This window comes from Oncorhynchus mykiss, chromosome 23, assembly GCF_013265735.2.
Source record: "Oncorhynchus mykiss isolate Arlee chromosome 23, USDA_OmykA_1.1, whole genome shotgun sequence".
Lineage (NCBI taxonomy): Eukaryota > Metazoa > Chordata > Actinopteri > Salmoniformes > Salmonidae > Oncorhynchus > Oncorhynchus mykiss.
Window position 1 is genome coordinate 5,920,410 of NC_048587.1, and position 26,865 is coordinate 5,947,274.

The 26,865-nt window shown below is 48.0% G+C and overlaps 1 protein-coding gene across 6 annotated transcripts in view; it reads right to left on the bottom strand.

The window, feature by feature from the left end:
* LOC110514830 (dedicator of cytokinesis protein 1) overlaps window positions 1-26,865 on the bottom strand; it is a 538,819-nt gene that overhangs the window by 460,082 nt on the left and 51,872 nt on the right. For all 6 annotated transcript variants that reach the window (XM_036960808.1, XM_036960809.1, XM_036960806.1 and 3 more), the window contains 5 exons: window positions 24,631-24,788; window positions 23,444-23,525; window positions 13,653-13,788; window positions 13,360-13,432; window positions 4,223-4,302 (listed from right to left, as the gene is read on the bottom strand). In XM_036960808.1, the coding sequence (XP_036816703.1) occupies window positions 4,223-4,302; window positions 13,360-13,432; window positions 13,653-13,788; window positions 23,444-23,525; window positions 24,631-24,788 (529 nt within the window). The remainder of the gene's footprint in view (window positions 1-4,222; window positions 4,303-13,359; window positions 13,433-13,652; window positions 13,789-23,443; window positions 23,526-24,630; window positions 24,789-26,865) is intronic.

The window sequence follows — 26,865 nt, forward strand, 5'->3', positions numbered from 1 at the left end:
CCTCTCCTCTCCTCTCCCCTCTTCTCCTCAGACTGTTGAAAGGTCCATAATAAAGAACAGCCTCTCCTCTCCTCTCCTCTCCTCTCCTCTCCTCTCCTCAGACTGTTGAAGGGTCCATAATAAAGAACAGCCTCTCCTCTCCTCTCCCCTCCTCTCCTCAGACTGTTGAAAGGTCCATAATAAAGAACAGCCTCTCCTCTCCTCTCCTCTCCTCTCCTCTCCTCTCCTCTCCTTTCCTCTCCTCTCCTCTCCTCTCCTCTCCTCTCTCTGCAGACTGTTGAAAGGTCCATAATAAAGAACAGCCTCTCCTCTCCAGGCTGTGTGTCTCCTTGGCGAAACACACACACACACACACACACTCACACACACCGCTGCTTCCTCACTGTGCTCTGTGTATCTCCTTGGCGACACACACACACACACACACACACACACAACACCTACCCACACACCGCTGAGTCCTCACTGTGCTCTGTGTCTCCTTGGCGACACACACAACACCTACCTACCCAAACACACACAGACACACACCGCTGAGTCCTCACTGTGCTCTGTGTGATTCCTTGACCAGGGATGACCGAGTGGATCTGACCTCTACTTCATTCAAGACCACAGAGGCTGTTCTCCTCCCTCTACAAAACCCTCTTCAGGTGGTCTGGGGTCTAAAGCCATTCAACATGACAACACCACAGAGGCTGTTCTCCTCCCTCTACAAAACCCTCTTCAGGTGGTCTGGGGTCTAAAGCCATTCAACATGACAACACCACAGAGGCTGTTCTCCTCCATCTACAAAACCCTCTTCAGGTGGTCTGGGGTCTAAAGCCATTCAACATGACAAAACCACAGAGGCTGTTCTCCTCCATCTACAAAACCCTCTTCAGGTGGTCTGGGGTCTAAAGCCATTCAACATGACAACACCACAGAGGCTGTTCTCCTCCCTCTACAAAACCCTCTTCAGGTGGTCTGGGGTCTAAAGCCATTCAACATGACAACACCACAGAGGCTGTTCTCCTCCCTCTACAAAACCCTCTTCAGGTGGTCTGGGGTCTAAAGCCATTCAACATGACAACACCACAGAGGCTGTTCTCCTCCCTCTACAACACCCTCTTCAGGTGGTCTGGGGTCTAAAGCCATTCAACATGACAACACCACAGAGGCTGTTCTCCTCCCTCTACAAAACCCTCTTCAGGTGGTCTGGGGTCTAAAGCCATTCAACATGACAACACCACAGAGGCTGTTCTCCTCCCTCTACAAAACCCTCTTCAGGTGGTCTGGGGTCTAAAGCCATTCAACATGACAACACCACAGAGGCTGTTCTCCTCCCTCTACAAAACCCTCTTCAGGTGGTCTGGGGTCTAAAGCCATTCAACATGACAACACCACAGAGGCTGTTCTCCTCCCTCTACAAAACCCTCTTCAGGTGGTCTGGGGTCTACTAAAGCATGACATGTCAATCCAACAGCTGTTACTAACACATCTACAGTATTGGAAAACGGCCCATCATCCTGTAGTCAGACCCCAGGCCCGTCGTCCTGTAGTCAGACCCCAGGCCCGTCGTCCTGTAGTCAGACCCCAGGCCCGTCGTCCTGTAGTCAGACCCCAGGCCCGTCGTCCTGTAGTCAGACCCCAGGCCCGTCGTCCTGTAGTCAGACCCCAGGCCCGTCGTCCTGTAGTCAGACCCCAGGCCCGTCTTCCTGTAGCCAGACCCCAGGCCCGTCGTCCTTTAGTCAGACCCCAGGCCCGTCGTCCTTTAGTCAGACCCCAGGCCCGTAGTCAGACCCCAGGCCCGTCGTCCTTTAGTCAGACCCCAGGCCCGTCGTCCTTTAGTCAGACCCCAAACCGTCGTCCTTTAGTCAGACCCCAGGCCCATAGTCAGACCCCAGGCCCGTCGTCCTTTAGTCAGACCCCAGGCCCGTAGGCAGACCCCAGGTCCGTCGTCCTGTAGTCAGACCCCAGGCCAGTCGTCCTTTAGGCAGGCCCCAGGCCCGTCGCCCTTTAGGCAGGCCCCAGGCCCGTCGCCCTTTAGTCAGACCCCAGGCCCCTTTAGCCAGGCCCCAGGCCCGTCGTCCTTTAACCAGGCCCCAGGCCCGTCGTCCTTTAACCAGGCCCCAGGCCCGTCGTCCTTTAGTCAGACCCCAGGCCCGTCGTCCTTTAGCCAGACCCCAGGCCCGTGATCCTTTAGTCAGGCCCCAGGCCCGTCGTCCATTAGTCAGACCCCAGGCCCGTAGTCAGACCCCAGGCCCGTCGTCCTGTAGTCGGACCCCAGGCCCGTCGTCCTTTAGTCGGGCCCCAGGCCCGTCGTCCTTTAGGCGGGCCCCAGGCCCGTCGTCCTTTAGGCGGGCCCCAGGCCCGTCGTCCTTTAGGCGGGCCCCAGGCCCGTCGTCCTTTAGGCGGGCCCCAGGCCCGTCGTCCTTTAGCCAGGCCCCAGGCCCGTCGTCCTTTAGCCAGGCCCCAGGCCCGTCGTCCTTTAGCCAGGCCCCAGGCCCGTCGTCCTTTAGCCAGGCCCCAGGCCCGTTGTCCTTTAGCCAGGCCCCAGGCCCGTCGTCCTTTAGCCAGGCCCGTCGTACTTTAGTCAGGCCCCAGGCCCGTCGTCCATTAGTCAGACCCCAGGCCCGTAGTCAGACCCCAGGCCCGTCGTCCTGTAGTCGGACCCCAGGCCCGTCGTCCTGTAGTCGGACCCCAGGCCCGTCGTCCTTTAGTCGGGCCCCAGGCCCGTCGTCCTTTAGGCGGGCCCCAGGCCCGTCGTCCTTTAGGCGGGCCCCAGGCCCGTCGCCATTTAGTCAGGCCCCAGGCCCGTCGTCCTTTAGCCAGGCCCCAGGCCCGTCGTCCTTTAGCCAGGCCCCAGGCCCGTCGTCCTTTAGCCAGGCCCCAGGCCCGTCGTCCTTTAGCCAGGCCCCAGGCCCGTCGTCCTTTAGCCAGGCCCGTCGTACTTTAGCCAGGCCCCAGGCCCGTCGTCCTTTAGTCAGACCCCAGGCCCGTAGTCAGACCCCAGGCCCGTCGTCCTTTAGTCAGGCCCCAGGCCCGTCGTCCTTTAGTCAGACCCCAGGCCTGTCGTCCTTTAGGTCAGACCCCAGGCAAGTCATCCTTTAGGTCAGACCCCAGGCCCCTTTAGTCAAGCCCCAGGCAAGTCGTCCTTTAGTCAAACCCCAGGCCCGTGATCCTTTAGTCAGGCCCCAGGCCCGTCGTCCTTTAGTCAGACCCCAGGCCCGTAGTCAGACCCCAGGCCCGTCGTCCTGTAGTCGGACCCCAGGCCCGTCGTCCTTTAGTCGGGCCCCAGGCCCGTCGTCCTTTAGGCGGGCCCCAGGCCCGTCGCCATTTAGTCAGGCCCCAGGCCCGTCGTCCTTTAGCCAGGCCCCAGGCCCGTCGTCCTTTAGCCAGGCCCCAGGCCCGTCGTCCTTTAGCCAGGCCCCAGGCCCGTCGTCCTTTAGCCAGGCCCCAGGCCCGTCGTCCTTTAGCCAGGCCCGTCGTACTTTAGCCAGGCCCCAGGCCCGTCGTCCTTTAGTCAGACCCCAGGCCCGTAGTCAGACCCCAGGCCCGTCGTCCTTTAGTCAGGCCCCAGGCCCGTCGTCCTTTAGTCAGACCCCAGGCCTGTCGTCCTTTAGGTCAGACCCCAGGCAAGTCATCCTTTAGGTCAGACCCCAGGCCCCTTTAGTCAAGCCCCAGGCAAGTCATCCTTTAGGTCAGACCCCAGGCCCGTCGTCCTTTAGTCAAACCCCAGGCCAGTCGTCTTTTAGTCAGACCCCAGGCCCATCATCCTTTAGTCAGACCCCAGGCCAGTCATATCATTCCTCCCTGCACAGTAACTTTAAAATGTTCTTTGTGATTGGCCTCCTTCGACCAAATACCTCAGTCATACTGTATTCTGTATCAAACTGTATTCTATACCATACTGTATTCTATATCATACTGTATTATATACCATACTGTATTCTATATCATACTGTATTCTGTACCATACTGTATTCTGCACCATACTGTATTCTGCCTCATACTGTATTCTGTACCATACTGTATTCTGTACCATACTGTATTCTGTACCATACTGTATTCTATATCATACTGTATTCTATATCATACTGTATTCTATATCATACTGTATTCTGTATTCTATATCATACTGTATTCTATATCATACAGTAACGTCACCCAACTGAACCTCCCTGCCCTCTCACAGTACCACTCCAAGCATCTCACCCCCCACCTCCCTGTACATTAACTTTACCTTGTCCCTTGTGGTTGACCTCCTTGGCGGCGATGACCTTGTTGATGACGGTCTGGAGAAAGTCGCTCTCCCCCGCCACCCTGGTTGAAAAACGGGAGATGTTCAGTTGCCTGTGGCGAAGCACGGCATCATCCAACGCTAGCCTGTAGTAGGCACATGACAGGAACAACACCAGAGAGAGAGGAGAGGAGGGCAGAGGAGAGAGCAGAGCAGAGCAGAGCAGAGGAGAGAGGAGAGGAGGTCAGAGAGAGAGCAGAGTAGAGGAGAGGAGGTCAGAAAGAGAGAGAGAGAGCAGAGGAGAGAGGAGAGGAGGGTAGAGAGAGAGAAGAGGAGGGTAGAGAGAGAGAAGAGGAGGGTAGAGAGAGAGAGAAGAGAGCAGAGGAGAGGAGGGCAGAGGAGAGGAGGGCAGAGGAGAGGAGGGCAGAGAGCCGAGGCGAGGAGGAGAGAGAGCCGAGGGGGAGGGAGAGAGGGAGAGAGGGAGAGAGAGAGAGAGAGAGAGAGAGAGAGAGAGAGAGAGAGAGAGAGAGAGAGAGAGAGAGAAAAAGAGCATAGGAGAGGAGGGCAGAGGAGGAGAGAGAGAGCAGAGGAGAGAGGAGAGAGAGCAGACGGGAGGAGGGAGCAGAGGAGAGGAGGAGAGAGAGCAGAGGAGAGGAGGAGAGGGAGAGCAGAGAGGAGAGAGGAGAGAGAGCAGAGGAGAGGCACAGAGGGAGAGGGAGCAGAGGAGGGCAGAGAGAGAGCAGAGGAGGAGGAGAGGGCAGAGAGAGCAGAGGAGAGCAGAGGAGAGAGGAGGGCAGAGAGAGGGAGCAGAGAGAGAGAGAGCAGAGCAGAGAGAGAGGGGGAGAGAGAGAGCATAGGAGAGGAGGGCAGAGGAGAGGAGGAGAGAGAGAGCAGAGGAGAGATGAGAGAGAGCAGACGAGGAGAGGGAGAGCAGAGGAGAGGAGGAGAGAGAGGAGAGGAGGAGAGGGAGAGCAGAGGAGAGAGGAGAGAGGAGAGAGAGCAGAGGAGGAGGAGAGGGCAGAGAGAGCAGAGGAGAGCAGAGCAGAGAGAGGGAGCAGAGAGGGTGCAGAGGAGATGGAGCAGAGAGAGGGAGCAGAGGAGGGCAGAGAGAGGGAGCAGAGAGAGAGCAGAGCAGAGAGAGGGAGCAGAGAGAGGGAGCAGAGGAGGGCAGAGAGAGGGAGCAGAGAGAGAGCAGAGGAGGGCAGAGAGAGAGAGCAGAGGAGGGCAGAGGAGGGCAGAGAGAGGGAGCAGAGAGAGAGCAGAGGAGGGCAGAGAGAGGGAGCAGAGAGAGCAGAGGAGAGAGCATAGAGAGAGGAGAACAGAGGAGAGGAGAAGAGAGAGCAGAGGAGAGGAGGGCAGAGAGAAATGCCTGAAGGATGCATAACATTTAAAGGAATACATATAGTATGTTTAAGGGTAGAAATGAAATAAATAAGACCTTGATTGAATTAAAAAGCAGCAATAACATTGAAGCATGCCTAACATCTCTCCATTTCCTCTTCCTGTGGACTTTAAATCAACTAAATATTAATAGACTAGGCTAGAAAAGGCCATTGTAACCCTGGTCGAAGTCTTTTAGGGAAAGATGTTGCCCCCGGCAACACTAGGAAGAACATGACATTATATCTCAACCTTTGTTTTAACAATGTGAGGGCCATTTCCGTCTCCAAAACGAAGCCGTTTGCATGCCAGAGATCTCTAACCAATTATATAGTTACATCAAACAGTCCTTTATTAGGGACGGTAACTTCCTGTTTAGTTTGCCTTAGAACAGGGTCCTAGCTAAAAACTAAAGCTGCTATTCAGGAAACTACCAAAATTCATCACTACGACAGTGTGTGTGTGTGTGTGTGTGTGTGTGTGTGTGTGTGTGTGTGGAGAGGAGGAGAAAGTCTATCCATTATGTATGTTCCTAGATAGAGCTGTTAACTGAGGAGATCTGCCTACCGTGCCAACTAAACTAAACTGATTGGTAGCTACGACTGAGTTCCAAATGACACTCTATTCCTTACATCCTTCACCACGTTCACTATATAGGGAATAGGGTGCCGTTTGGGGGTGAATAGTAGTGCACTATATAGGGAATAGGGTGCCATAGTAGTGCACTATATAGGGAATAGGGTGCCATAGTAGTGCACTATATAGGGAATAGGGTGCCATAGTAGTGCACTATATAGGGAATAGGGTGCCATAGTAGTGCACTATATAGGGAATAGGGTGCCATTTGGGCCTCAGTCTAAAACCATTTCCAATTATGAATCCTCTCAGGGACACAGGCAGTTAATGAGATCGCCTTAATTTAGTCACGGTGGAATAGTGGAGGGTCTGAGCCCCAAATGGCAACCTATTCCCTATATAGTGCACTACTTTAAACCTGGTCTATGTAGGTAATAGGGTGTGCAATAAACTGCACATGAATCAGGTGTGAAGGGTTGAAAACATCCCTGTTTTAGTCACAAATGGAACCCTATTCCGTATATGTAGTGCACTACTTTAGACCAGGGTCTATAGGGTAGTAGTGCACTACTTTAGACCAGGGTTTATAGGGTAGTAGTGCACTACTTTAGACCAGGGTCTTTAGGGTAGTGGTGCACTACTTTAGACCAGGTCCTATAGGGTAGTAGTGCACTACTTTAGACCAGGGTCTATAGGGTAGTAGTGCACTACTTTAGACCAGGGTCTATAGGGTAGTAGTGCACTACTTTAGACCAGGGTCTATAGGGTAGTAGTGCACTACTTTAGACCAGGGTCTATAGGGTAGTAGTGCACTACTTTAGACCAGGGTCTATAGGGTAGTAGTGCACTACTTTAGACCAGGGTCTATAGGGTAGTAGTGCACTACTTTAGACCAGGGTCTATAGGGTAGTAGTGCACTACTTTAGACCAGGGTCTATAGGGTAGTAGTGCACTACTTTAGACCAGGGTCTATAGGGTAGTAGTGCACTACTTTAGACCAGGGTCTATAGGGTAGTAGTGCACTACTTTAGACCAGGGTCTATAGGGTAGTAGGGCACTACTTTTGACCAGGGTCTATAGGGTAGTAGTGCACTACTTTAGACCAGGGTCTATAGGGTAGTAGTGCACTACTTTAGACCAGGGTCTATAGGGTAGTAGTGCACTACTTTAGACCAGGGTTTATAGGGTAGTAGTGCACTACTTTAGACCAGGGTCTATAGGGTAGTAGTGCACTACTTTAGACAAGGGCCCATAGGGTAGTAGTGCACTACTTTAGACCAGGGCCCATAGGGTAGTAGTGCACTGTATAGGGAACGACATGCCGGCACCAAACTCTAACACGACACATCCAAATATATATCTGACCAATTCCGTAAAGTCAGTGTGGAAGAGGTGAAAAGATGATTGTTGTCTATCAACAAATGACAAGCCACCGAGGTCAGACAGTCGGGATGGAAAATTACTGAGGATAATAGTGGATGATATTGCCACTTCCAATATGCCACATCTTCAATTTAAGCCTACTAGAGAGCGTGTGCCCTCAGGCCTGGAGGGAAGCTCAAGTCATTCCCCTCCATAAGAATAGTAAAGACCCATTTACTGGCTCAAATAGACAACCAATCATACAAAACAACTAAAACCTTATGCAACTGTGAAGAGACACACACAAAAGGTAGAGACACACACAAAAGGTAGAGACACACACAAAAGGTAGAGACACACACAAAAGGTAGAGACACACACAAAAGGTAGAGACACACACAAAAGGTAGAGACACACACATTGTAATATTGTCGTATGGTTGGTATTATACATTTTTTATTGTAGATATGAAGTGGTGTAATAATGTTATATGATGTGCTTAGACGCAAGGAAGAGTAGCTGCTGCCTTCACAGGAACTAATGGGGATCCATAATAAACCCCAGGAAGAGTAGCTGCTGCCTTGACAGGAACTAATGGGGATCCATAATAAACCCCAGGAAGAGTAGCTGCTGCCTTGGCAGGAACTAATGGGGATCCATAATAAACCCCAGGAAGAGTATCTGCTGCCTTGGCAGGAACTAATGGGGATCCATAATAAACCCCAGGAAGAGTAGCTGCTGCCTTGACAGGAACTAATGGGGATCCATAATAAACCCCAGGAAGAGTAGCTGCTGCCTTGGCAGGAACTAATGGGGATCCATAATAAACCCCAGGAAGAGTAGCTGCTGCCTTGGCAGGAACTAATGGGGATCCATAATAAACCCCAGGAATAGTAGCTGCTGCCTTGGCAGGAACTAATGGGGATCCATAATAAACCCCAGGAAGAGTAGCTGTTGCCTTGGCAGGAACTAATGGGGATCCATAATAAACCCCATGAAGAGTATCTGCTGCCTTGGCAGGAACTAATGGGGATCCATAATAAACCCCATGAAGAGTATCTGCTGCCTTGGCAGGAACTAATGGGGATCCATAATAAACCCCAGGAAGAGTAGCTGCTGCCTTGGCAGGAACTAATGGGGATCCATAATAAACCCCAGGAAGAGTAGCTGCTGCCTTGGCAGGAACTAATGGGGATCCATAATAAACCCCAGGAAGAGTAGCTGCTGCTTTGGCAGGAACTAATGGGGATCCCTAATAAACCCCAGGAAGAGTAGCTGCTGCCTTGGCAGGAACTAATGGGGATCCATAATAAACCCCAGGAAGAGTAGCTGCTGCCTTGGCAGGAACTAATGGGGATCCATAATAAACCCCAGGAAGAGTAGCTGCTGCCTTGACAGGAACTAATGGGGATCCATAATAAACCCCAGGAAGAGTAGCTGCTGCCTTGGCAGGAACTAATGGGGATCCATAATAAACCCCAGGAAGAGTAGCTGCTGCCTTGGCAGGAACTAATGGGGATCCATAATAAACCCCAGGAAGAGTAGCTGCTGCCTTGGCAGGAACTAATGGGGATCCATAATAAACCCCAGGAAGAGTAGCTGCTGCCTTGGCAGGAACTAATGGGGATCCATAATAAACCCCAGGAAGAGTAGCTGCTGCCTTGGCAGGAACTAATGGGGATCCATAATAAACCCCAGGAAGAGTAGCTGCTGCCTTGGCAGGAACTAATGGGGATCCATAATAAACCCCAGGAAGAGTAGCTGCTGCCTTGGCAGGAACTAATGGGGATCCATAATAAACCCCAGGAAGAGTAGCTGCTGCCTTGGCAGGAACTAATGGGGATCCATAATAAACCCCAGGAAGAGTAGCTGCTGCCTTGGCAGGAACTAATGGGGATCCATAATAAACCCCAGGAAGAGTAGCTGCTGCCTTGGCAGGAACTAATGGGGATCCATAATAAATACAACAAGAGAATAGGATGCCGTTTCAGATGCAGGCCCCGTCTAATATAGACTTAATGTTCTGGTCCATAGAGGTCCCACCATAGACCTCCAGTATGTTCTGGTCCATAGTGGTCCAGTATGTTCTGGTCCATAGACCTCCAGTATGTTCTGGTCCATAGACCTCCAGTATGTTCTGGTCCATAGAGGTCCAGTATGTTCTGGTCCATAGACCTCCAGTATGTTCTGGTCCATAGACCTCCAGTATGTTCTGGTCCATAGACCTCCAGTATGTTCTGGTCCATAGAGGTCCAGTATGTTCTGGTCCATAGAGGTCCAGTATGGTCTGGTCCATAGAAGTCCAGTATGTTCTGGTCCATAGAGGTCCAGTATGTTCTGGTCCATAGTGGTCCAGTATGTTCTGGTCCATAGAGGTCCAGTATGTTCTGGTCCATAGTGGTCCAGTATGTTCTGGTCCATAGAGGTCCAGTATGTTCTGGTCCATAGAGGTCCAGTATGTTCTGGTCCAGAGAGGTCCAGTATGTTCTGGTCCATAGTGGTCCAGTATGTTCTGGTCCATAGAGGTCCAGTATGTTCTGGTCCATAGACCTCCAGTATGTTCTGGTCCATAGACCTCCAGTATGTTCTGGTCCATAGAGGTCCAGTATGTTCTGGTCCATAGAGATCCATTATGTTCTGGTCCATAGACCTCCAGTATGTTCTGGTCCATAGAGGTCCAGTATGTTCTGGTCCATAGAGGTCCAGTATGTTCTGGTCCATAGACCTCCAGTATGTTCTGGTCCATAGAGGTCCAGTATGTTCTGGTCCATAGACCTCCAGTATGTTCTGGTCCATAGAGGTCCAGTATGTTCTGGCCCATAGACCTCCAGTATATTCTGGTCCATAGACCTCCAGTATGTTCTGGTCCATAGAGGTCCCACCATAAACCTCCAGTATGTTCTGGTCCATAGAGGTCCAGTATGTTCTGGTCCATAGAGGTCCAGTATGTTCTGGTCCATAGACCTCCAGTATGTTCTGGTCCATAGAGGTCCAGTATGTTCTGGTCCATAGAGGTCCAGTATGTTCTGGTCCATAGAGGTCCAGTATGTTCTGGTCCATAGACCTCCAGTATGTTCTGGTCCATAGACCTCCAGTATGTTCTGGTCCATAGACCTCCAGTATGTTCTGGTCCATAGAGGTCCAGTATGTTCTGGTCCATAGAGGTCCAGTATGTTCTGGTCCATAGACCTCCAGTATGTTCTGGTCCATAGAGGTCCAGTATGTTCTGGTCCATAGACCTCCAGTATGTTCTGGTCCATAGAGGTCCAGTATGTTCTGGCCCATAGACCTCCAGTATGTTCTGGTCCATAGACCTCCAGTATGTTCTGGTCCATAGAGGTCCCACCATAAACCTCCAGTATGTTCTGGTCCATAGAGGTCCAGTATGTTCTGGTCCATAGAGGTCCAGTATGTTCTGGTCCATAGACCTCCAGTATGTTCTGGTCCATAGAGGTCCAGTATGTTCTGGTCCATAGAGGTCCAGTATGTTCTGGTCCATAGAGGTCCAGTATGTTCTGGTCCATAGAGGTCCAGTATGTTCTGGTCCATAGACCTCCAGTATGTTCTGGTCCATAGACCTCCAGTATGTTCTGGTCCATAGACCTCCAGTATGTTCTGGTCCATAGAGGTCCAGTATGTTCTGGTCCATAGAGGTCCAGTATGTTCTGGTCCATAGAGGTCCCAACATAGACCTCCAGTATGTTCTGGTCCATAGACCTCCAGTATGTTCTGGTCCATAGAGGTCCAGTATGTCCTGGTCCATAGAGGTCCATTATGTCCTGGTCCATAGACCTCCAGTATGTTCTGGTCCATAGACCTCCAGTATGTTCTGGTCCATAGACCTCCAGTATGTTCTGGTCCATAGAGGTCCAGTATGTTCTGGTCCATAGACCTCCAGTATGTTCTGGTCCATAGAGGTCCAGTATGTTCTGGTCCATAGAGGTCCAGTATGTTCTGGTCCATAGAGGTCCAGTATGTTCTGGTCCATAGACCTCCAGTATGTTCTGGTCCATAGACCTCCAGTATGTTCTGGTCCATAGACCTCCATTATGTTCTGGTCCATAGACCTCCATTATGTTCTGGTCCATAGTGGTCCAGTATGTTCTGGTCCATAGAGGTCCAGTATGTTCTGGTCCATAGAGGTCCAGTATGTTCTGGTCCATAGAGGTCCATTATGTTCTGGTCCATAGAGGTCCCACCATAGACCTCCATTATGTTCTGGTCCATAGAGGTCCATTATGTTCTGGTCCATAGAGGTCCAGTATGTTCTGGTCCATAGAGGTCCAGTATGTTCTGGTCCATAGACCTCCAGTATGTTCTGGTCCATAGACCTCCAGTATGTTCTGGTCCATAGACCTCCAGTATGTTCTGGTCCATAGACCTCCATTATGTTCTGGTCCATAGACCTCCATTATGTTCTGGTCCATAGTGGTCCAGTATGTTCTGGTCCATAGAGGTCCAGTATGTTCTGGTCCATAGAGGTCCAGTATGTTCTGGTCCATAGAGGTCCAGTATGTTCTGGTCCATAGAGGTCCAGTATGTTCTGGTCCATAGAGGTCCAGTATGTTCTGGTCCATAGACCTCCAGTATGTTCTGGTCCATAGACCTCCAGTATGTTCTGGTCCATAGACCTCCAGTATGTTCTGGTCCATAGACCTCCAGTATGTTCTGGTCCATAGACCTCCAGTATGTTCTGGTCCATAGAGGTCCAGTATGTTCTGGTCCATAGACCTCCAGTATGTTCTGGTCCATAGAGGTCCCACCATAAACCTCCAGTATGTTCTGGTCCATAGACATCCATTATGTTCTGGTCCATAGACCTCCATTATGTTCTGGTCCATAGACCTCCAGTATGTTCTGGTCCATAGACCTCCAGTATGTTATGGTCCATAGAGGTCCAGTATGTTCTGGTCCATAGACCTCCAGTATGTTCTGGTCCATAGAGGTCCAGTATGTTCTGGTCCATAGACCTCCAGTATGTTCTGGTCCATAGAGGTCCCACCATAAACCTCCAGTATGTTCTGGTCCATAGACCTCCATTATGTTCTGGTCCATAGACCTCCATTATGTTCTGGTCCATAGACCTCCAGTATGTTCTGGTCCATAGAGGTCCAGTATGTTCTGGTCCATAGACCTCCAGTATGTTCTGGTCCATAGACCTCCAGTATGTTCTGGTCCATAGACCTCCAGTATGTTCTGGTCCATAGACCTCCAGTATGTTCTGGTCCATAGACCTCCATTATGTTCTGGTCCATAGACCTCCATTATGTTCTGGTCCATAGACCTCCATTATGTTCTGGTCCATAGACCTCCATTATGTTCTGGTCCATAGACCTCCATTATGTTCTGGTCCATACACCTCCAGTATGTTCTGGTCCATAGACCTCCAGTATGTTCTGGTCCATAGACCTCCAACCATAGACCTCCAACCATAGACCTCCAGTATGTTCTAGTCCATAGACCTCCAGTATGTTCTGGTCCATAGACCTCCAGTATGTTCTGGTCCATAGACCTCCAACCATAGACCTCCAACCATATACCTCCAGTATGTTCTGGTCCATAGACCTCCAGTATGTTCTAGTCCATAGACCTCCATTATGTTCTGGTCCATAGAGGTCCCACCATAAACTCCATTATGTTCTGGTCCATAGAGGTCCCACCATAAACTCCATTATGTTCTGGTCCATGTGTGATGTGTTTATGCATCTCCCCCATGATCAAGTAGGAACTGAGACATCGACACGGGTTTTGTGACATAGTGCGCTGTGTTATGGTGATGTAATGGATGGGAGAGAGTGTGTGTGTTCATATTTCATACTCACGGCTGGAAGGGGATGAAATGCTGCTTGTCCTCATCATCCATCTTGCCTGTTATGATGTCAGTCACATCCATTACTGTTAGGGACGGGACATATAGTATAGAAGGTCAATGCTATAGCAGTCTGTTACTGATAGAGACAGAGAGGAATGTTAACACAAACAGACCGGTACCCAGGCTAGTTCCAGTAGTCTCTGTTACTGATAGAGACAGAGAGGAATGTTAACACAAACAGACCGGTACCCAGGCTACTTCCAGTAGTCTCTGGGTTTAAAGACACGGCCACCATTTATTTACCTGCCACTCCAAAGGGTCTCCTCAGCCCAGAGGTCAGCTTCTTGGTGTTGTTGTCACGTAGCTCCATCCGTCCGACTCTAACGATCTGGCACACAAAGCTGATCTTCTCTCTCTTTAAATCCTCACTGCCAAGGTCCTGTGGGGGGGGGGGGGGGGGGGGGGGACAACCAATAGACTCAGTGGTGGTGTATTGGGAGGAGCAAAACCACCCTGGTGTACCTGTAAACGTCGTGTAGTCCTACACAACTTCAGTTACAAATCGGGAAACAAATCGTTTATACTGATCAAATAATAGAAACGCAACATTACAACAATGGTGTAATGATGATGCTGTTTAAATCAGTGTGTTGATATGCCACACCTGACAGATGGATGGTTTAACTGGTCAAAGGAGAAGTCGCTCACTAACAGAGATGTAAAACAGGTTTTTTTTGTGCGAATGGAACATTTCTGGGATATTTTATTTCAGCGCATGAAACATGGGACTAACACTTTATATATTTTTGTTCATTGTAGATAGAAGTGTGAGGGGGGGGGGGTGCACATTTTAGTTGTTGCTCTAGTACTACACACCTGGATGAAAGCTAGATGAAAGAGATGAGCTGAACATTTGAACGGGATGTGTCGTGCCAGGGAACAACAAACAAACCCCCCTTTAGGTCCCCAGGACCAGGATGAGGAAACACTGAGAAAGAGTGAAGCTATTACATATTACCACGGAGCTGCAGTATGACCGCGGAGCTGCGCTGCAGTATGACCACGGAGCTACGCCGCAGTATGACCACGGAGCTACGCCGCAGTGTGACCACGGAGCTACGCCGCAGTGTGACCACGGAGCTACGCCAAAGTATGACCACGGAGCTACGCCGCAGTATGACCACGGAGCTACGCCGCAGTATGACCACGGAGCTACGCCACAGTATGACCACGGAGCTACGCCGCAGTATGACCACGGAGCTACGCCGCAGTGTGACCACGGAGCTACGCCGCAGTGTGACCACGGAGCTACGCCAAAGTATGACCACGGAGCTACGCCGCAGTATGACCACGGAGCTACGCCGCAGTATGACCACGGAGCTACGCCAAAGTATGGCCACGGAGCTACGCCAAAGTATGACCACAGAGCTACGCCGCAGTATGACCACGGAGCTACGCCGCAGTATGACCACGGAGCTACACCAAAGTATGACCACGGAGCTACGCCGAAGTATGACCACGGAGCTACGCCGAAGTATGACCACGGAGCTACGCCGAAGTATGACCACGGAGCTACGCCGCAGTGTGACCACGGAGCTACGCCGCAGTATGACCACGGAGCTACGCCGAAGTATGACCACGGAGCTACGCCGAAGTATGACCACGGAGCTACGCCGAAGTATGACCACGGAGCTACGCTGCAGTATGACCATGGGACTGCACCGGAGTTACCACACAGTGAATGAGTCAGTATTACCTTGGTAACAGTACTGCCCAACACAGTGAATGAGTCAGTATTACCTTGGTAACAGTACTGCCCAACACAGTGAATGAGTCAGTATTACCTTGGTAACAGTACTGCCCAACACAGTGAATGAGTCAGTATTACATTGGTAACAGTACTGCCCAACACAGTGAATGAGTCAGTATTACCTTGGTAACAGTACTGCCCAACACAGGAAGCAGCTGATTGGAGAACGGCTCATAATAACGGCTGGAACTGAGTAAATGGTACGGTTTACAGCACATAGAAACCATGTGTTTGATACCATTCCATCCAGACATCACTATGAGCCCGTCCTACCCAATTAAGATGACACCAGCCGCCTGTGCTGCCAAAGCGCACATTCAAAATTTGACTCATTGTTCCCAATTCTAGTTACATTCCAATCTGCTTTTAGTTTCTCATCCAGGCTGATCTGTTTATTAGGCTGCAGCAGTAACACCACCAGGCTGATCTGTTTATTAGGCTGCAGCAGTAACACCACCAGGCTGATCTGTTTATTAGGCTGCAGCAGTAACACCACCAGGCTGATCTGTTTATTAGCCTGCAGCAGTAACACCACCAGGCTGATCTGTTTATTAGACTGCAGCAGTAACACCACCACCACCAGGCTGATCTGTTTATTAGACTGCAGCAGTAACACCACCAGGCTGATCTGTTTATTAGGCTGCAGCAGTAACACCACCAGGCTGATCTGTTTATTAGGCTGCAGCAGTAACACCACCACCACCAGGCTGATCTGTTTATTAGACTGCAGCAGTAACACCACCAGGCTGATCTGTTTATTAGGCTGCAGCAGTAACACCACCAGGCTGATCTGTTTATTAGACTGCAGCAGTAACACCACCAGGCTGATCTGTTTATTAGACTGCAGCAGTAACACCACCAGGCTGATCTGTTTATTAGCCTGCAGCAGTAACACCACCAGGCTGATCTGTTTATTAGGCTGCAGCAGTAACACCACCAGGCTGATCTGTTTATTAGCCTGCAGCAGTAACACCACCAGGCTGATCTGTTTATTAGACTGCAGCAGTAACACCACCACCACCAGGCTGATCTGTTTATTAGACTGCAGCAGTAACACCACCAGGCTGATCTGTTTATTAGGCTGCAGCAGTAACACCACCAGGCTGATCTGTTTATTAGGCTGCAGCAGTAACACCACCACCACCAGGCTGATCTGTTTATTAGACTGCAGCAGTAACACCACCAGGCTGATCTGTTTATTAGGCTGCAGCAGTAACACCACCAGGCTGATCTGTTTATTAGACTGCAGCAGTAACACCACCAGGCTGATCTGTTTATTAGACTGCAGCAGTAACACCACCAGGCTGATCTGTTTATTAGCCTGCAGCAGTAACACCACCAGGCTGATCTGTTTATTAGACTGCAGCAGTAACACCACCAGGCTGATCTGTTTATTAGACTGCAGCAGTAACACCACCACCACCAGGCTGATCTGTTTATTAGACTGCAGCAGTAACACCACCAGGCTGATCTGTTTATTAGGCTGCAGCAGTAACACCACCAGGCTGATCTGTTTATTAGGCTGCAGCAGTAACACCACCACCACCAGGCTGATCTGTTTATTAGCCTGCAGCAGTAACACCACCAGGCTGATCTGTTTATTAGACTGCAGCAGTAACACCACCACCACCAGGCTGATCTGTTTATTAGGCTGCAGCAGTAACACCACCACCACCAGGCTGATCTGTTTATTAGGCTGCAGCAGTAACACCACCACCACCAGGCTGATCTGTTTATTAGACTGCAGCAGTAACACCACCACCACCAGGCTGATCTGTTTATTAGACTGCAGCAGTAACACCACCAGGCTGATCTGTTTATTAGACTGCAGCAGTAACACCACCAGGCTGATCTGTTTATTAGGCTGCAGCAGTAACACCACCAGGCTGATCTGTTTATTAGACTGCAGCAGTAACACCACCAGGCTGATCTGTTTATTAGACTGCAGCAGTAACACCACCACCACCAGGCTGATCTGTTTATTAGACTGCAGCAGTAACACCACCAGGCTGATCTGTTTATTAGACTGCAGCAGTAACACCACCAGGCTGATCTGTTTATTAGGCTGCAGCAGTAACACCACCACCACCAGGCTGATCTGTTTATTAGACTGCAGCAGTAACACCACCACCACCAGGCTGATCTGTTTATTAGACTGCAGCAGTAACACCACCAGGCTGATCTGTTTATTAGGCTGCAGCAGTAACACCACCAGGCTGATCTGTTTATTAGGCTGCAGCAGTAACACCACCAGGCTGATCTGTTTATTAGACTGCAGCAGTAACACCACCAGGCTGATCTGTTTATTAGACTGCAGCAGTAACACCACCACCACCAGGCTGATCTGTTTATTAGACTGCAGCAGTAACACCACCAGGCTGATCTGTTTATTAGACTGCAGCAGTAACACCACCACCACCAGGCTGATCTGTTTATTAGGCTGCAGCAGTAACACCTCCACCACCAGGCTGATCTGTTTATTAGACTGCAGCAGTAACACCACCAGGCTGATCTGTTTATTAGACTGCAGCAGTAACACCACCAGGCTGATCTGTTTATTAGACTGCAGCAGTAACACCACCAGGCTGATCTGTTTATTAGACTGCAGCAGTAACACCACCAGGCTGATCTGTTTATTAGGCTGCAGCAGTAACACCACCAGGCTGATCTGTTTATTAGGCTGCAGCAGTAACACCACCAGGCTGATCTGTTTATTAGACTGCAGCAGTAACACCACCAGGCTGATCTGTTTATTAGACTGCAGCAGTAACACCACCACCACCAGGCTGATCTGTTTATTAGGCTGCAGCAGTAACACCACCAGGCTGATCTGTTTATTAGCCTGCAGCAGTAACACCACCAGGCTGATCTGTTTATTAGACTGCAGCAGTAACACCACCAGGCTGATCTGTTTATTAGGCTGCAGCAGTAACACCACCAGGCTGATCTGTTTATTAGACTGCAGCAGTAACACCACCAGGCTGATCTGTTTATTAGGCTGCAGCAGTAACACCACCACCACCAGGCTGATCTGTTTATTAGACTGCAGCAGTAACACCACCAGGCTGATCTGTTTATTAGCCTGCAGCAGTAACACCACCAGGCTGATCTGTTTATTAGGCTGCAGCAGTAACACCACCAGGCTGATCTGTTTATTAGGCTGCAGCAGTAACACCACCAGGCTGATCTGTTTATTAGACTGCAGCAGTAACACCACCAGGCTGATCTGTTTATTAGCCTGCAGCAGTAACACCACCAGGCTGATCTGTTTATTAGGCTGCAGCAGTAACACCACCAGGCTGATCTGTTTATTAGGCTGCAGCAGTAACACCACCAGGCTGATCTGTTTATTAGGCTGCAGCAGTAACACCACCAGGCTGATCTGTTTATTAGACTGCAGCAGTAACACCACCACCACCAGGCTGATCTGTTTATTAGCCTGCAGCAGTAACACCACCAGGCTGATCTGTTTATTAGCCTGCAGCAGTAACACCACCACCACCAGGCTGATCTGTTTATTAGACTGCAGCAGTAACACCACCAGGCTGATCTGTTTATTAGGCTGCAGCAGTAACACCACCAGGCTGATCTGTTTATTAGACTGCAGCAGTAACACCACCAGGCTGATCTGTTTATTAGGCTGCAGCAGTAACACTACCAGGCTGATCTGTTTATTAGCCTGCAGCAGTAACACCACCAGGCTGATCTGTTTATTAGGCTGCAGCAGTAACACCACCACCACCAGGCTGATCTGTTTATTAGACTGCAGCAGTAACACCACCAGGCTGATCTGTTTATTAGGCTGCAGCAGTAACACCACCACCACCAGGCTGATCTGTTTATTAGACTGCAGCAGTAACACCACCAGGCTGATCTGTTTATTAGGCTGCAGCAGTAACACCACCAGGCTGATCTGTTTATTAGGCTGCAGCAGTAACACCACCAGGCTGATCTGTTTATTAGCCTGCAGCAGTAACACCACCAGGCTGATCTGTTTATTAGGCTGCAGCAGTAACACCACCACCACCAGGCTGATCTGTTTATTAGACTGCAGCAGTAACACCACCACCACCAGGCTGATCTGTTTATTAGACTGCAGCAGTAACACCACCAGGCTGATCTGTTTATTAGCCTTTAGCAGTAACACCACCAGGCTGAGAGAACCTTTTCAAAGGAGGATAACCTTTTGTTAAGGAGGCAGTTTTCACTCCCAAATTGCTTTAACTCCCTATTTAATTGTGTCCATGGTTCATGTCCTGTTGTGATCCATGCTGTGCCGCCAGTGTAGCGAGCGGAGTAGCGGGCGCCAACTAGCTCGTCGTACGTAGGCGCCTGGTGACCCGGGCTGCCCTTGGCCAGCCATTAGTAGAGAGGTGACCTTTGACAAACAAACCGGGTCGCTCTGGGTCGTTCTCTTTCTTTCAGAGCCGGGGAACTTAACAAACACCGCCGCCCAAACAGGGGGGAAAACACACACACACACCGACATCCCTCAAGACAGGTCTGGGTAAACAACCGTGCAGTAGCAGCCAACACATATACTCACAGTGAAGACTGATCTCAGGTTATGGAGCTGGTCTATATCTACATATACTCACAGTGATATAGCTGGTCTATATCTACATATACTCACAGTGATATAGCTGGTCTATATCTACATATACTCACAGTGATGTAGCTGGTCTATATCTACATATACTCACAGTGATATAGCTGGTCTATATCTACATATACTCACAGTGATATAGCTGGTCTATATCTACATATACTCACAGTGATGTAGCTGGTCTATATCTACATATACTCACAGTGATGTAGCTGGTCTATATCTACATATACTCACAGTGATGTAGCGGGTCTATATCTACATATACTCACAGTGATGTAGCTGGTCTATATCTACATATATACTCACAGTGATGTAGCTGGTCTATATCTACATATACTCACAGTGATGTAGCTGGTCTATATCTACATATACTCACAGTGATGTAGCTGGTCTATATCTACATATACTCACAGTGATGTAGCTGGTCTATATCTACATATACTCACAGTGATGTAGCTGGTCTATATCTACATATACTCACAGTGATGTAGCTGGTCTGTATCTACATATACTCACAGTGATGTAGCTGGTCTATATCTACATATACTCACAGTGATGTAGCTGGTCTATATCTACATATACTCACAGTGATGTAGCTGGTATATATCTACATATACTCACAGTGATGTAGCTGGTCTATATCTACATATACTCACAGTGATGTAGCTGGTCTATATCTACATATACTCACAGTGATGTAGCTGGTCTGTATCTACATATACTCACAGTGATGTAGCTGGTCTATATCTACATATACTCACAGTGATGTAGCTGGTCTATATCTACATATACTCACAGTGATATAGCTGGTCTATATCTACATATACTCACAGTGATGGAGCTGGTCTATATCTACATATACTCACAGTGATGTAGCTGGTCTATATCTACATATACTCACAGTGATATAGCTGGTCTATATCTACATATACTCACAGTGATGGAGCTGGTCTATATCTACATATACTCACAGTGATGTAGCTGGTCTATATCTACATATACTCACAGTGATGGAGCTGGTCTATATCTACATATACTCACAGTGATATAGCTGGTCTATATCTACATATACTCACAGTGATGTAGCTGGTCTATATCTACATATACTCACAGTGATGTAGCTGGTCTATATCTACATATACTCACAGTGATGTAGCTGGTCTATATCTACATATACTCACAGTGATGTAGCTGGTCTATATCTACATATACTCACAGTGATGTAGCTGGTCTATATCTACATATACTCACAGTGATGTAGCTGGTCTGTATCTACATATACTCACAGTGATGTAGCTGGTCTATATCTACATATACTCACAGTGATATAGCTGGTCTATATCTACATATACTCACAGTGATGTAGCTGGTCTATATCTACATATACTCACAGTGATGTAGCTGGTCTATATCTACATATACTCACAGTGATGTAGCTGGTCTATATCTACATATACTCACAGTGATGTAGCTGGTCTATATCTACATATACTCACAGTGATGTAGCTGGTCTATATCTACATATACTCACAGTGATGTAGCTGGTCTATATCTACATATACTCACAGTGATGTAGCTGGTCTATATCTACAAATACTCACAGTGATGTAGCTGGTCTATATCTACATATACTCACAGTGATGTAGCTGGTCTGTATCTACATATACTCACAGTGATGTAGCTGGTCTATATCTACATATACTCACAGTGATATAGCTGGTCTATATCTACATATACTCACAGTGATGTAGCTGGTCTATATCTACATATACTCACAGTGATGTAGCTGGTCTATATCTACATATACTCACAGTGATGTAGCTGGTCTTGATCTACATATACTCACAGTGATGTAGCTGGTCTATATCTACATATACTCACAGTGATGTAGCTGGTCTTGATCTACATATACTCACAGTGATGTAGCTGGTCTATATCTACATATACTCACAGTGATGTAGCTGGTCTATATCTACATATACTCACAGTGAGGTAGCTGGTCTATATCTACATATACTCACAGTGATGTAGCTGGTCTATATCTACATATACTCACAGTGATGTAGCTGGTCTATATCTACATATACTCACAGGGATGTAGCTGGTCTATATCTACATATACTCACAGTGATGTAGCTGGTCTATATCTACATATACTCACAGTGATGTAGCTGGTCTATATCTACATATACTCACAGTGATGTAGCTGGTCTATATCTACATATACTCACAGTGATGTAGCTGGTCTATATCTACATATACTCACAGTGATGTAGCTGGTCTATATCTACATATACTCACAGTGATGTAGCTGGTCTATATCTACATATACTCACAGTGAAGACTGATCTCAGGTTATGTAGCTGGTCTATATCTACATATACTCACAGTGATGTAGCTGGTCTATATCTACATATACTCACAGTGATGTAGCTGGTCTATATCTACATATACTCACAGTGATGTAGCTGGTCTATATCTACATATACTCACAGTGATGTAGCTGGTCTATATCTACATATACTCACAGTGATGTAGCTGGTCTATATCTACATATACTCACAGTGATGTAGCTGGTCTATATCTACATATACTCACAGTGATGTAGCTGGTCTATATCTACATATACTCACAGTGATGTAGCTGGTCTATATCTACATATACTCACAGTGATGTAGCTGGTCTATATCTACATATACTCACAGTGATGTAGCTGGTCTATATCTACATATACTCACAGTGATGTAGCTGGTCTGTATCTACATATACTCACAGTGATGTAGCTGGTCTATCTACAAATACTCACAGTGATGTAGCTGGTCTATATCTACATATACTCACAGTGATGTAGCTGGTCTATATCTACATATACTCACAGTGATGTAGCTGGTCTATATCTACATATACTCACAGTGATGTAGCTGGTCTTGATCTACATATACTCACAGTGATGTAGCTGGTCTATATCTACATATACTCACAGTGATGTAGCTGGTCTATATCTACATATACTCACAGTGATGTAGCTGGTCTATATCTACATATACTCACAGTGATGTAGCTGGTCTTGATCTACATATACTCACAGTGATGTAGCTGGTCTATATCTACATATACTCACAGTGATATAGCTGGTCTATATCTACATATACTCACAGTGATGTAGCTGGTCTATATCTACATATACTCACAGTGATGTAGCTGGTCTATATCTACATATACTCACAGTGATGTAGCTGGTCTATATCTACATATACTCACAGTGATGTAGCTGGTCTATATCTACATATACTCACAGTGATATAGCTGGTCTATATCTACATATACTCACAGTGATATAGACCAGCTACATCTACATATACTCACAGTGATATAGCTGGTCTATATCTACATATACTCACAGTGATGTAGCTGGTCTATATCTACTCACAGTGATGTAGCTGGTCTATATCTACATATACTCACAGTGATGTAGCTGGTCTATATCTACATATACTCACAGTGATGTAGCTGGTCTATATCTACATATACTCACAGTGATGTAGCTGGTCTATATCTACATATACTCACAGTGATGTAGCTGGTCTATATCTACATATACTCACAGTGATGTAGCTGGTCTATATCTACATATACTCACAGTGATGTAGCTGGTCTATATCTACATATACTCACAGTGAAGACTGATCTCAGGTTATGTAGCTGGTCTATATCTTTCACCAGGCCTTGACTGGACCATCGCACCAGGTAATTCTCACTGGGGAGGAGGGGAAGAACCGACATCAACATTTTAGCTTTACAATCTGGCATCACAAATCAACTCTCTAGTCTCAAGATGAACAAATGACAATCGACTGACTAATGTCGAACACAGATGAGACGTTTCCTGAACAGTATCCTGGAACAAGAGAAAACCCCCAGGCAGGCTGGCAGCCGGGTCTGTGCTGTAACGTTCCTGGCTCTGCACTCGGGCCTAGGACAATACTATTCCCATGATTCAGAGGTTCTCCAGAAATCCTGATGAGAGGATTCCCACAATAGTGAGGAAATAACCAGGGGGGAATGCTCTAACAAGGGAGGGAATGCTCCAACCTGGGAGGGAATCCTCTAACCAGGGAGGGAATGCTCCAACCAGGGAGGGAATCCTTCAACCAGGGAGGGAATGCTTTAACCTGGGAGGGAATCCTCCAACCAGGGAGGGAATCCTCTAACCAGGGAGGGAATCCTCTAACCAGGGAGGGAATCCTCTAACCAGGGAGGGAATCCTCTAACCAGGGAGGGAATGCTCCAACCAGGGAGGGAATGCTCCAACCAGGGAGGGAATGCTCCAACCAGGGAGGGAATGCTCCAACCAGGGAGGGAATGCTCCAACCAGGTATGGAATGCTCTAACCAGGGAGGGAATCCTCTAACCAGGGAGGGAATGCTCTAACCAGGGAGGGAATGCTCTAACCAGGGAGGGAATGCTCTAACCAGGGAGGGAATGCTCCAACTGGAATTTCAGGAAAACATGGGAAATTTGAGAAAGTGTCCAGAACTCTTGCGACCCTTCGCTTACCCGATAAACTTTAACCCTCAGAGGGTCACAGAGGAACATGCCTGATGACCTTTAACCTTAAAAGAAACCATTCAAAACAACTAATTAATATAATTTACAGTGTCAAATAAGAACGATATTTTTTTGTGAGCGATTGTCTCAATTTGTCGTTATGATATGTTTGGTAGTAACTTGTGAAAATCGTTGCAGGAAATCTGTTGAAGCTCAAGTCGACTACAAAACCCACAATGCAACGCTCTCCCTATGGGCTCTATGTACTGTACACGATGACCTTTAAACCTATGACGTCATAGGAGGTTACATACCTGATGAACTTTGACTCAACAGGGTCGTAGAGGGACATGAGGACCTCTGCATCTTCTCCGATCTTACACACCACGTTCTTCAGGGTGACGAAGAGAGCGAAGGACGGTGTCTGGGCGAACTTGGCCTGCCTGCTCAGATCTACATTCTGTTTCTGAGACTGTCCCAGGGAGAGGAGGAGGAAACAGAGATGTTGTATTTAATACAGGGGTCCAGTAGACTTCACTAGCCTGACTGTCATATCATCTGGGCCACGGGCCTATGAAGGTTAAAGAAGGTTGAGAATCACACACACAAGAGAGACATTTGAAGGGGACTCTTAGCTAGTTTTCAGCACTGAGGATGGACACAGTGACTAGACTGTTATTCCACATCAGTCAGACCCTTCTTCATTAGACTGGACTGTTAATTCCCCATCAGTCAGACCCATCTTCATTAGACTGGACTGTTATTCCCCATCAGTCAGACCCATCTTCATTAGACTGGACTGTTAATCCCCATTAGTCAGACCCATCTTCATTAGACTGGACAGTGACTAGACTGTTATTCCCCATCAGTCAGACCCATCTTCATTAGACTGGACTGTTATTCCCCATCAGTCAGACCCATCTTCATTAGACTGGACTGTTATTCCTCATCAGTCAGACCCATCTTCATTAGACTGGACTGTTATTCCTCATCTTCATTAGACTGGACTGTTATTCCTCATCAGTCAGACCCATCTTCATTAGACTGGACTGTTATTCCTCATCAGTCAGACCCATCTTCATTAGACTGGACAGTGACTAGACTGTTATTCCCCATCAGTCAGACCCATCTTCATTAGACTGGACTGTTAATTCCCCATCAGTCAGACCCATCTTCATTAGACTGGACAATGACTAGACTGTTATTCCCCATCAGTCAGACCCATCTTCATTAGACTGGACAGTGACTAGACTGTTATTCCCCATCAGTCAGACCCATCTTCATTAGACTGGACTGTTAATTCCCCATCAGTCAGACCCATCTTCACAGGGACTAGACTGTTAATTCCCCATCAGTCAGACCCATCTTCACAGTGACTAGACTGTTAATTCCCCATCAGTCAGACCCATCTTCACAGTGACTAGACTGTTATTCCCATCAGTCAGACCCATCTTCATTAGACTGGACTGTTAATTCCCCATCAGTCAGACCCATCTTCACAGGGACTAGACTGTTAATTCCCCATCAGTCAGACCCATCTTCACAGTGACTAGACTGTTAATTCCCCATCAGTCAGACCCATCTTCACAGTGACTAGACTGTTATTCCCATCAGTCAGACCCATCTTCATTAGACTGGACTGTTCTTCCCCATCAGTCAGACCCATCTTCACAGTGACTAGACTGTTATTCCCATCAGTCAGACCCATCTTCATTAGACTGGACTGTTATTCCCCATCAGTCAGACCCATCTTCATTAGACTGGACTGTTATTCCTCATCTTCATTAGACTGGACTGTTATTCCCATCAGTCAGACCCATCTTCATTAGACTGGACTGTTATTCCCCATCAGTCAGACCCATCTTCATTAGACTGGACTGTTATTCCTCATCTTCATTAGACTGGACTGTTAATTCCCCATCAGTCAGACCCGTCTTCATTAGACTGGACTGTTAATTCCCCATCAGTCAGACCCGTCTTCATTAGACTGGACAGTGACTAGACTGTTATTCCCCATCAGTCAGACCCATCTTCATTAGACTGGACTGTTATTCCTCATCTTCATTAGACTGGACTGTTATTCCCCATCAGTCAGACCCATCTTCATTAGACTGGACAGTGACTAGACTGTTATTCCCCATCAGTCAGACCCATCTTCATTAGACTGGACAGTGACTGGACTGTTATTCCCCATCAGTCAGACCCGTCTTCATTAGACTGGACAGTGACTAGACTGTTATTCCCCATCAGTCAGACCCATCTTCATTAGACTGGACAGTGACTGGACTGTTATTCCCCATCAGTCATTAGACTGGACTGTTATTCCCCATCAGTCATTAGACTGGACTGTTATTCCCCATCAGTCATTAGACTGGACTGTTATTCCCCATCAGTCAGACCCGTCTTCATTAGACTGGACAGTGACTAGACTGTTATTCCCCATCAGTCATTAGACTGGACTGTTATTCCTCATCTTCATTAGACTGGACTGTTATTCCCCATCAGTCAGACCCATCTTCATTAGACTGGACAGTGACTAGACTGTTATT